This window comes from Nelumbo lutea, chromosome 2, assembly GCF_056320005.1.
Source record: "Nelumbo lutea isolate HS-2025 chromosome 2, American lotus-T2T, whole genome shotgun sequence".
NCBI lineage: Eukaryota > Viridiplantae > Streptophyta > Magnoliopsida > Proteales > Nelumbonaceae > Nelumbo > Nelumbo lutea.
Window position 1 is genome coordinate 70006481 of NC_142685.1, and position 12390 is coordinate 70018870.

Below are 12390 nucleotides of genomic sequence, written 5' to 3' on the forward strand. Positions count from 1 at the left end.
TCATCCTCTGCATAGTATTATGCAGGGGGAGATGTTCCCAATTCACAGGGGGTGGTGTATTGTGGGTAGGCATGGGCAGGGTTCTTGTGGGCAGGAGATCCGGAGTCACCCGAAACAGTGTAACTAACTCAGGCCAACCCAAGTTGCCCCTACCCTAGCCATGTTTGGTGAAAACACAGAAAGCCAAAAATGCACATTTTCATAAGCTGAAAAATCGACTTTCTGATGAAACAATTTCTAGTAGTTTCTCTGAAGAGGCTCAAGCAATGCAGCTCAGCAAGCAACAGTGAAGCCCTCCCAAATGGGCCATGGACAGCATCCCCAACTCTCAACCATAAGCATTTACGAGGTAGGTGTTAGAGATGGCAATTTCCACCTTATCCCGTGGGTACCTACCCCTAACCTTCCTGACGGGGTAGGTTTTTTACTTGAAGAATGGGTTTGTAGCGGGATAGATTTTGGGATACTACAACCTGTATAGCTATGGGTAGGGTATGGTATTAAGCTAAACCCGACCCACATATTGTTTTTTATATGCCTTAATCAAATAATTGGAAAATTTGTAATTTATTTGTGTTATATTACTTATTTATTACTTATATATGACAAGAAATAATAGAAAATTATATGCAAGTTCAAAACCCAACCTACCCCTACCCTTGAACGTGGGGAGGGAAAGGTTGGGAGGGTTTTTCATTTTCATGTGCAGGGAGGATTTGGATTTTCAAAATATAACCCACTACAGGTTTTGAGGTGGATATGAGTTGAGAGATTTAGAGAGGTGGGTAGGGTCCAGAATTTACAACCCCCCCCCCCCTCCAAACCTACGCCGTTGCCATCCCTAATAGGTATCAATGCATAATTTGAAAGTGAAGGAATTCAATTACTAAGAAAAACAAGCTGATTAAGCCAAATACCAATCCTTGAAATAAGAGAAAAAATTGGAATACATGCTCTAAACTCCTCTTGTAGAGACCATGCTTTATTATTTACATCTCCAAAGTCTACTGCTTTTGTACAAGAAACAAATTAATGACAACAGTCACAAAACTAAGTGAAAAATGACAAAATACCATACAATATTTACAAAAAAAAAAAAACACTTAAAATTGAACTTTGCATGTTTGGAAAATGTTAAGGAAAAGAAAAAAAATAGTTACAACATTGAGAGGAAAATGAAAATGTTTAAAACATTTGAGGTGGGGATTCAAAAAAAATACAAATGAAAATGGTAAAAAAAAAATAGCATACAAGATTTACAAAAGCAAAAAACTCAAATTGACTTTTCATGGGAAAAAATGTCAAGGGGAAGAAAAATATTTTTAAGGGTTTTGGATGAGTATAAATTGGAGGCAGACTCTTTCTTAGTTGTGAAACTTTCAAAAGTATGGTAGAGAGTATCCTTTGAGCATTCTATATTCTAAAATCCCTCTATAGAGAGCCATCCTGTTAAGTGGCATGTTCTCTAATTCTCCAATAGGATTCCACTTTAGGATGCCATGCCTTACTGGAAAATGGTTGGTTTTCACCGGATTTCTCGAATGCCGCCGTCGGTATTCTTTGTTGTTGGATGATGGCTCCACCACATCCTCTGCAAACCGAACTCTCTTCTTGGCTTGACCATGACATCTCCCATGTCCATGTCCATGTCCTGCAAATTTTTAAACAATAGAGAGAGAGAGAGAGAGAGAGAGAGAGAGAGATGAAAAACATCTCAATGAGAAACAAAAGATAGCCAAGGCCCTCCAATAACCAAATTCTAATATAACGTTTTCTTAAAAATCCATTAAAATTCAACCATAGAAATGAATTTATTTATCATCTCTACAACCCCAAATTTCAAAAAAAAAAAGCTTAAACCAATCTTTTTAATTAGAGAAATGAATGAATGAAAGTGATACCACGTAATTCTAGTTCAGCCTTTTTCATAAATTCCGAAAGAAGACGCTTATGCAATTGGAAAACAATGAGAACTACACTTCCTGAAACTGCAAAAGCTGCCATGAATCCCAATCCTGTAACACTCACCATTTCTCTATCCATCTTTCTCCGCTATTTCCTTTCTTCAAACCCAGACCCAATTTCAATATTCAATTCAAATATCCAAACACTCCTCTTAAAGAAAACACAATGACGAAAGCAACAAATATTCACACATCAATCCATTATTGAGGCGAGGGTTCATATATCTTCTCATATTCTCTTATGCCTATTGGCTTCTTTGGACCTCTAATCGATTTTTAAACTCTCTCTTTCTAACCAACTAATCTATTTCTTAATCAGAATGACCCTTATGCGCTTTTAATTCTAAGAATTGACCTCCTTTCCAATGGTTAGTAGCCAACGGAGTGGTACAAGCCAGAAGTGAGTTAAACAAGAGGAAGGGTATTTTTGGTAACTAACAAATGATCTAGTTAATTTAGGCAAAATAGAACCCAAAACCCATAATTGTAAACCATAAACAAGACTCTCAACCGCTCCTCCTTCTATAAGCCATTTCAGGTTCCAACTACCTACCCTCCTTAAAAGAAGTGTTTATTTTGCCACGTGGACATGCGGCTCAGATGGTTGCAATAAGATCAACAAACTAGCTTTGTAGGGTAACATGTGTTCGGCAATGCACATGAAGGAAACAAATCAAGATTTGCCACACAATTTTTGTAATCATCAATTAGATACAACGGTTTTTGTACATAACACATTGATTTCTAGCGATTGTGTTCAACAACTACATGTAGAAGATGGGACTAAACCTAGGATAAGTGGATAATTTACACCAACAAGAGGGAATTCCTCACATCTCTTACATCTATGCATTGGGAATCAAGGATTTTACATGATTAAAGTCTAAATTCAACCAGACAACATAATGGGTAAGGTAGAAAAAAAAATGATATCATTGTTTTTCTTTTTGTCAAGAACGGGAAAGTCTGAATTCATAGTTTTTTTCTTTTTAATTAAGAAATGATTCATAGGTTCATGTTTCCAAAAAAAGGTCTTGGTAAAATAACTATTTTTTAACTTCAACCTCTCATTCCAATAAAATAGGTATCCCACTTTTAAAAAAATATTTAAAATATATATATACATATATATATATATATATATATATATATATATTCACTTCATGTCCATGTCCTCATCTCATTTCCACCAAGGCAGTCCCTACCTTTGACCTAAAGTTGAAAGTATCGAAAATATCAAGTGTATAAGAAAGGCAATTTTAAGAGATGTATCAAAATATATCTTGATACGTATGTGTATCAGAAAAAAATTAAGATACACATAGATATGCATAGAAACACTATAGATAATTCAATAAGTCATAAAAAATACATCAATAACACTAATTATAAGGGCTCAATGAGGAGTACATATATTAAATTAATATATTATAATGGTTTTTATGTAAATATACATCATAGTTAATTATATTTTCATTAAAAAACCCTATGCTTAACTACAACTTATAAATTATAATTTTTAAGTTTTAAGGGATGGGAAAACCCAACTATCCTATCCAATCATAAAACATTCATTTGCATAATCTCTAATTGCAAATATAATTAATAATTATTATTTAGTTTTTTTAAAATTTATAAAAATCAAAATAAATAAGCATTACATAATATAAAGAATTTTCAATCACTCTATGGATATTATTTTTAATAAATAAACATTACGTAATATATTAAAAATAATTATTAATTACTTATTAATTATTTTTAATTCTAAAACTATAAGAAAATTAAAAACATTATTAAAAAAGAAATTGAAATTGCTCTATAGATATGATAGATAATCCATAGATCTAAAACATAATAAGTCTTTCTAAGCAAATAAAAATATGTTTTCAATTTTTTTGTTATTTTATATTTTTTCCAAATCTCTTCATAAAATTTTCATAAATCTACTCATAACACATAAAATGTGATTCTAAACATATTTAATGTAGGTCACATTTATTTGAATATTTTTCAAGCATTCAACGAAAAAATTATAAGATATTATGAAAATTTGAAAAAAATTACCTATTTTTGTAGTATTTTTCAAAACTTTAAAAAATTTCAAAAGCATTGATGATTCACATGTGTTTTCTGCATATCTAGCACTTTATAAATGAGATTTGGAATTTTAGAGCCATTTGAGGGTGAAAGAAGGTTTGTTTCAAGGGAAAGAAGTTTTTTCTCCTTTTGTTTTTTTTTTCTGTTTTTTTCCTATATCTTTCTTGTAGCATATATTGATATGCCCGATACACTCCCCAATGCACCTCTGATACAACCCGATACGGGTCTAATACAGTGGAAAAAAGACAATACCAATGATTTTCCATCGTATCTTGTATAAGAATTTGAAAGATACAATATGATATTACCCCATATTGGGTACATCATGTCGAAATTTGAACCCTACTCTAACCTTATTGGATTGGGGAGGTTGGGTACATAGTGAGGAACATGATACTTGGAAGGCTTTGGTTATTACATTTATTAGTACTAGTTCATTGGTTATAACAAGCTTTTTTAGGCATATTGTCTTTTCTGTATCATAATCGAATCCAAGTATATATTTTTAATATTATCATTATCATTATAATAAAATATTAACTCCCATTAACATTTATTTAATCTTATTATTGAGTATAGTATTCCTATTTTTGAATTTGGTTTTTCTCGTGAGGTCATAAAATGTAATTTGAACCACTACATTTCTCCTTATTCAATAACCTCTCATTGAGTCTTACATTTAGGGTATTAACTCATATTCTTTCATTGAATCCTATATTAATTAGCCATATTAAAAAAAAAATAAGTGTAACAAAAATTAATTGTTTTATTGACGATCAGAGTAAAATACAAGTTTAAAACCAAACAAAAAATGAAGTTTTCTATTTGGTGGCAAGTCAACATTTCAACATTTTTGGTCAAAATGCATTAACCCTTGATAGCATAGTTAAATAATAATAATAATAATAATAATAATAATAATAATTAAAAGATGAAAACACAGAAATGTATAAAATACAAAAAATTATAGAAAACATTTGGGCACTTTTCTAATATCATATATTCATATGTTAAACAAAAATAAGTGTGAAAAATAAGAATCATCATCATCATCATCATCATCATCATCATCATTATCATCATAAAAAATTGCCTTGTGCAAAGCACATGGGCATGTGGAATGCTATGATGTGCACCTGCAAAACTTGCCAGTGATCTAAAATGTCAAATCCATTGTTAAATTATGAATTTTAGGGCAGATTTCTTAAACTACCCTTATGGTTTAGCTAATTGACCAACTCTACCCTTATGGTTTAGCTACTTTTGCAAATCCCTATGCGTACAGATTTGCATAATAGGGGAAATGCTGAAGTTGTGCCTATGTGGCAGCATTTATTCAATATGCAAACAATAAGGGTAGAGTTAGTCAATTAGCTATACAGTAATGATAGTTTAAGAAATTTTCCCATACTTAAATGTATATGAATATGCACATGTACATTTTTTTTTGGCAAATGCTACGGTGAACCAATCTAAAGGTGGACATCACATGTGACATCTTCAACTGTTCAACATTTTTAATGTATTTAAATGTAAACCAATTAAAAGTGTGGAATATTTAATGTGATTGCTTCACGGTGCAGTTTTTGCATTGTAATCACTCTCATTTATTCTTATCACTTTGAACCATGTCTTTTGGTCCTGCCCCTAGTCCTTCTAACCCTTCAACTTGTAACTGATCATTTTTTCTTATAGGTGGTTTAGGTGATCTTAGACCAAATGTCCTTTTAGTCTGCCTCTAGTTCTTCTATGCCTTCAATTTATGAATGATCATTTTTAATTTCTTCCACGTGTTGTAGGTGGTTCTCAATTGAATCATCTAAGTCTATTTTTTCTCATTTTACCTATGAAACTACTCATAAATTCCTTTGAAGTATTTAATTTTTAACCCTATTTTTTTCTATTTTTTCCGCCCATCCTTGGATATGCATTCTACAACACTCATTTTTTGGTCATGTTTCTTTATTGTCCAACACTTTGTTTCGTAAAATATTGCTGGCCTTGCAACTATTTTATAGAATTTCCTTTAATCTATTCTCACCACATAAAAATCCAAATGCACCTCTTCATTTTGCCCATCCTTCTCTAATTTTATGAGCAAAAACATCCTCAATCTACCCCTTGTTATTAATTACTGAATGAGGGTATCAAAAATTAATTAAATGTTATATTGAGTTATCCATTAATAAAGTTGGTTTGAATGTAATATTTTAGGGTAAATCTATGAGTCCAAAATGTATGGTACTGCATGAGCTTTGACCAATCAGAACCCTCTCATGAATTTTGATTAATACCACTAATTGGTTACCACTTTTATTATTCCAATTAATTCGTTACAAGTTTTTCCGATATCATGTATTATGGGCATCATAGTCAAACTCTTTAATTGAAGAGTCACTAATTCAAGTTTAATAAAAGTTTATATTAAATATTTTGTTCACAATATACAGAATTAAGTAATGTCATGTTAGTTCATTTTAATAATAATTTTGTAATTTTTAATTTATCAATACTATTTCATAATATCCAAATGCATTTTAATTTGATTTGAATCGTATTACTCTAATGGATAATATTCAGGGGTTGTAAAGGAGAAGGCTACCTCTTTTGAAGCTATGGAGATATAACGGTTGTTTCAGCTGCATTGCTCCAAGTCTAGACATATGGTAAAATTTCGAAACTCAAATATGAATATAAATGAATGAAATTTGAATGGCTTTATATCCAATTCCATCCAATCCATTTACAGAGCTAGAGGATCTGTTTAGAGAGTCAATATCTCCTACACTTTTTTTCTTACATTAGAGTACACATGTAATGGAGCACTTGTCACAAACTCAATGGAACTATGTAAGTGTGTAGGAAAATTTGGAGATCCAAATAAGACTTTTTGAAAGTGAAATGTGATTGACGGGTTCAAAGACAATAGTGAGATACACCAATCTGAAATGAGAAGTTCTCTATGACAGCTTGAAGAGAAGACTTTGGTGGTGTTTGATAAATCTAAAATCTGAGATTTGAAATCTAAAAAGTTAAAAGATATTAAAAGTGTTTGAAATCTTAAAGGAGGTATGATGCTTTTCTACTTTTTAAATGCTCTAAAGTCTGAATAAATAAGGTTGTTTGTCTTGGATCAGACATATTATCTGGTGTTCCTTGATTTTACTATTTTATCCCCAAAACAAACTATTTGATAATTTTGAGTTCAATTTGCACTATTTCATATCAAATAATTTATGAAATTCAAAATAATATTGACATAATATGAATAACAAATAATAAATAACACAATTAAAATTATTAAAAATAATTGATGACATAAAAAATATTAAAGTAATTAATACTTCACAAAAGTAAAATAATTAATAATTAGAAAATAACACAATTAAAATTTAAAAAATATTTACATAATTAATATTTAATAAAAATTAAAATAATTATGAACTAATATTTCGTAATTAATAAAAATAATTAATAATTAGTAATTTACACAAATGAAATTCAAAAAAAATAATTATTAATTAATAAATAACACAATTAAAATTAATAAAAATAAATAATGACTAATAAAAAATGATAAATAATTAACAATTTAAACATAAAATTAAAATAATTTTAAAAATTAATAAAAATAAATAATTAATAAATAACATAATTAAAATTAATAAAAAAACTAATTACTAATAAATATTTAATAATTAAAAAATTGTACATAAAAATTAAAATAATTTTAAAAATTTAATAATTAATAATTAACATAACTAAAATTAATAAATAACACAATTAAAATTGAAATAATTAACATAATTAAAATGGCATTCTTCACAAGGTGTTGTTACTTCTCTCCATATGATTCATTGTTTTTCACTTGTTTGGTTTTCCTAATGGCCATATTAGTTTGGAGACTTCCTCACAATGTAGCCTAGCGTGAATTGTATAAGGTTATCTTTACTTATCTTTATCTCTAAACTTGCTGCTCAACTATTTGGCTCCACTCTTGTAAATACATCTGACAAACATCTCTTGATTGTTGTGTTTTCATCTGTAACAGTGGTCAAAGATGTATAGCTGTTAAGGTTGTCTTGGTGATTAATCTCATCCTAGTATTCCATCTATTATGTGAAACATATTATTTGAATTCTAAATCTCATTCTATAAGGATCCAAATCTGATTCAATTTCATCATTATCATTAGCACTTCACCTATAAGGCCCACCAATTCCTTCTTATGTTAACCCTAGACAAAAATTTTCTAGTCAAGAATTAAGAAAATAGTTGGTCTGTAATTACAAGGTTTATAGAATTTCCTATAACAAAATTTGTGAATTCTCTCCTTATGTTTTTTTTTTTTTCCAAACCAAAATCAGTATAAAGGATAATATCCATCTTGCTTCATTAAAATTTGTAGTTGATGCTCTTGTTAAAACTGTTGGACCATCAGAGGATGATTGTGATATCACACTAGTTGTGATGGATGCCAAGCATAAAGGAGCAACATTTTTCCAAGAGTACAGGAGAGAAGGAATTCACCATTGCAATGCTAAATTTTGACTTGCAAGTAAACATTCCATCTTCCTATCCTCCCTTACACATCAGTATAAATCCCTTTGTCTTCCTATGACAAATTGAAGATTCTACTCCAAGGTGTTTTCTCCTAACCTGTCATCCTATTGAGAATGCATGGTATTCCCAACCCCAAGTTTTCTCTATTGTAATCTCCCTGGACCTAGCTATTAATTAGAAACAAAGATAGCTCCTCAATCCAGGAGTTCCAGGACTATCTAATGAGTGGTTGTCTTGGATTTCTATAGTCCAATAATCACCTGCCTAAAATCAATAAGTTAGTGGTTTGATAATTCATTTAAAATAGTATTGTGATAACAATTAAAATCATAATGTAATCTTGTTTCCAAAACAAAGATAGCTCATCTCATAGGACGATTACTCCCATGAGATTTTCTGGAACAATATGCATATGCATTTTACTCCTAAAAGTAATAGATAAGATGGATTTCAAATGAAAAAGTGGTTTTCAGTTAGGTTGGGCTTGGAGTTCATGGTGTGAGTTATGATGAATGAAAAAGCCAGAAACCTACACAAACATACAACAAAAAAAAATTGATAACCAAATTCATCAATGTTTTGGAGATTATAACAACTGTAATTAAACAAATCAAAATCAAATTAAAGAGCCGTTTAAAGTGCAGTTGTTTGAAGAAGAACAACTGTAAACATAAAGATTAGAATCAAAATCAAAATAAACATAAAGATTAGAATAACTGTAAGCCAACATTTGTTAAACATAATGATGGAGGCCCATCACAAGGCCCATCTCACCCCTAGGGGAGGCAACTCCTAGGATAAGGTCAATTCAAGATAAGGTTAAGTCCAAGAATTCAAGATAAGCAATAACTGATCTAAGATTAGCATGATAAAGCAAGACTCTTCCAAGACTCTTCCAAGATTATCAAGAAAAACTCCAAGAAGCATCAAGATTAGCAAGATAATCCAAGATTCATGCATCTAGGGAGATCGGACAGTGGAGATCAAACCAAGGAGAGTTCGGTCCTATCAGATTTGATATTTGGATCTATCCTAGTTGTTATTTCCTAATTATTTTACAATTTCTCAATGTATTATAAATACTGCTATTTCCCAGAATTATGAATCAATTCATACTTCATATTTTTCAGATTTTCTTGAGTTCTCTTCTTTTAGCTTTCGCCACATTTTCTCTCTCCTAGAGAAATTGGCATTATTCGCTAGGTGCTAGCGAATGCCCGGTGCTTGAATAGCCAGCTCCGGTTTCCATTGCTTCCATGCTGTGTCACATAAAGAGTCATTTGAAGAAGAATATCTAAACCCTATGAACAACCATTTGAAGAAGAAGAAGAAGAAGAAGAAGAAGAAGAAGAAGATGATACCTTCGATGAGACAAGAAATGACCTTCAGTTAAGACGAGCAGAGATCTTTAGACATGATGAGTGGTAGTCGTGAGGATGTTCTTTTAGAGAGAAAACGCAAATGGAGAAAAATGTTAGGTTTGGGGATTAACAGGGCCAAAATCAAGTCATTTCCATGTCTCTTGGGTGGTATTTTCGACTTTTGGCTTGTTCTAAAACATGTCTGAGTGTATTAGAAGCTGTCTCATGAGCTTCAAAATTCAGATCTGAAAATGAGATTCAGACCCATTTTCATTAGTAACACCAAACGACTTGGTGTCTAAAAAACTTGCTTTTCAGACATCGAACCTCTAAAAAGCGTTATCAAACACCCCCTTTATGTTTGTTGAAGTTCCTCAGTCTAAAGCATGAGAAAACCAAAAAAAAAGTTCAAGATTGTTGTTGTTGAGGGAGGAAGAAGCCAAACTGTTGAGATTCCTTAGTTTGCAGCTGCTTAAAATTGAACCATAAGGAGCCAAGCTACTACTGCCTTGGAGAAATTAGTACACAAAAGGAGTAAAAAGGCTGCTTCTGCCCAGGAGAGAAGACTAGAACTCCTCCAAGACTTGTCAGTCCTCACTGATTTTTTTGAGTGAGAAAAAAAAAAGGATCTGGGTGACACAACTAGTCAGAAATCCTTCTAGACAGAAGCCTCCAAGAAGAACTAGGGTTAGGGTTGAAGAGCACAACCCTAACACGTATCAAAACACCCAGAGAACAAAACCCCTAATATGCCCAACGAATGAGCTAGGAAAGAGCAGAAATTGTAGAGCAGCCTGCTTTGATACCATTTCAACAAACCCAGAGCAGAATATAGAATTCTGTGGGTGAAGAATGGATGCTTAGATCCTACCCCAAGGGGCCCTTATATAGATAATGAAATTAAAGTATTTATAGAGAGTCCCTTGTAGGGAAACATAAGATAATTATAGAAAATCCCTTGTAGGGCTGAAGATAAAATAATAAAATATACATCAATTAGATACAATACAATAGGAACTACGATAATATCGTACATCAGTGAGGTTCTTCACAATATGGATTTGATTAATTGCCTCTTCTTTTTGAGGGTGCCAAGTGACCATCCAACATTCGATGGTTGATCCATCTTTTAATAGAAAATGGAGACAACTTTCTTATTTGAATCGAACTGACAATGGGGCCACCATGTATTTTCTTATCATGGGCCAAACCCAACATGCAATCCAATTTATGTTTATCTATTGGAGAATATAAACATATTAAGGGCCCTCATCTAACAACTTAAGTTTTTAGGTTGATATTACAACTTATTTGACCAAGCGGTCTAGCACTCTATCATCTTTGCTCTTATCATAGTTAATTAAATTTTAGCACAAGGTATGAGTGAGCATGGACTTATCCTTGCTTCAAGCCTAATATACTTTATTTTCATGTGTGGGGAGGTGGTATGTTAGAGAATAAAAACCTATTCAAGTGTAGGATTATCAATGGACTCTGAAAGTCCAATACTCGACTCGACTATGAATTCAATTATCCTAGATTTGGATGTTAGAACTTGCATATGGTTAATATTCGGATTAGATGATTAAAATCCATTTGATAAAAAATTATTGTATATATATATATAGTTGTAGTATAATTATATATAAGTTTATATTTGATAAATTTAATATTTTATATTTATATACATTTATTATACATATATAAGTTAAAAATAACTGATTTTTTTCAATTTTTAAGTTTTTGGTCATTTTAAACACAATAAATGGTTGCAAATAAAATCCAAATCCAATCTGACATTTGACATGATAATTGAATGTGAATACAGATCTAAAGATTTCATAATTGGTTATGGACACAAATGCAGATGCAACTAGATATGATCCAAATCCAATCCATTTGCAGCCCTATTGATCTCATTTAACAAATTCTAATGGCTTAGGCTTTTAGGTTTGAATAGTTTTTTGAAATTATTAACGCACTTTTGTTTTCTTATATCTATATCTATACTATATATAAAAGTGTGGATGTAGAGTGAAGCTTTTATGGACTAAAATTACCCTTTATTTGTTGTGTATAAAAGTTATTTTATTATAACTTTAATGCTAGTTTTAATGGCTACTAAAATGCTCATATTTGTGTACTTAGTCCATCTCTAATTGTAAGGGTTGAAAAATATAATTTCACTTATTACTTTTCACCTCATTTAATCCCCTCTTATTAATTCCTCTACTTAACATATCAACTCCCATTTTCTTTTATTAAATCCTATATTTAAATTATGCTTTACTAATAAATGCTTCTAATTAGACATATGTTTAAAACTAATTCAAAACAAAACCATTTTTTATCCAAGTAGTAGTTAAGCAATTCTTCCATTTGAATCAAATTTATCAACC

General features: G+C 30.9%; 1 protein-coding gene across 1 annotated transcript; it reads right to left on the reverse strand.

The window, feature by feature from the left end:
• Window positions 1-907: 907 nt before the first annotated feature.
• On the reverse strand, window positions 908-2276 carry LOC148871425 (uncharacterized). Its single transcript, XM_088971652.1, has 2 exons — window positions 1902-2276; window positions 908-1651 (listed from the first exon to the last, which is right to left on the reverse strand). Exons 1-2 carry the CDS (start codon window positions 2041-2043, stop codon window positions 1380-1382), a joined length of 414 nt encoding a protein of 137 aa, XP_088827778.1. The 5' UTR covers window positions 2044-2276; the 3' UTR covers window positions 908-1379.
• Window positions 2277-12390: the final 10114 nt, after the last annotated feature.

Bases quoted from the DNA above. Each gene is read 5' to 3' on its own strand.
- LOC148871425 (XM_088971652.1), bottom strand. From the start codon at position 2,043: ATGGATAGAGAAATGGTGAGTGTTACAGGATTGGGATTCATGGCAGCT. The intron at 1,652-1,901 runs GTATCACTTTCA...AAAAATTTGCAG, and splicing joins GGCTGAACTAGAATTACGTG to GACATGGACATGGACATGGG.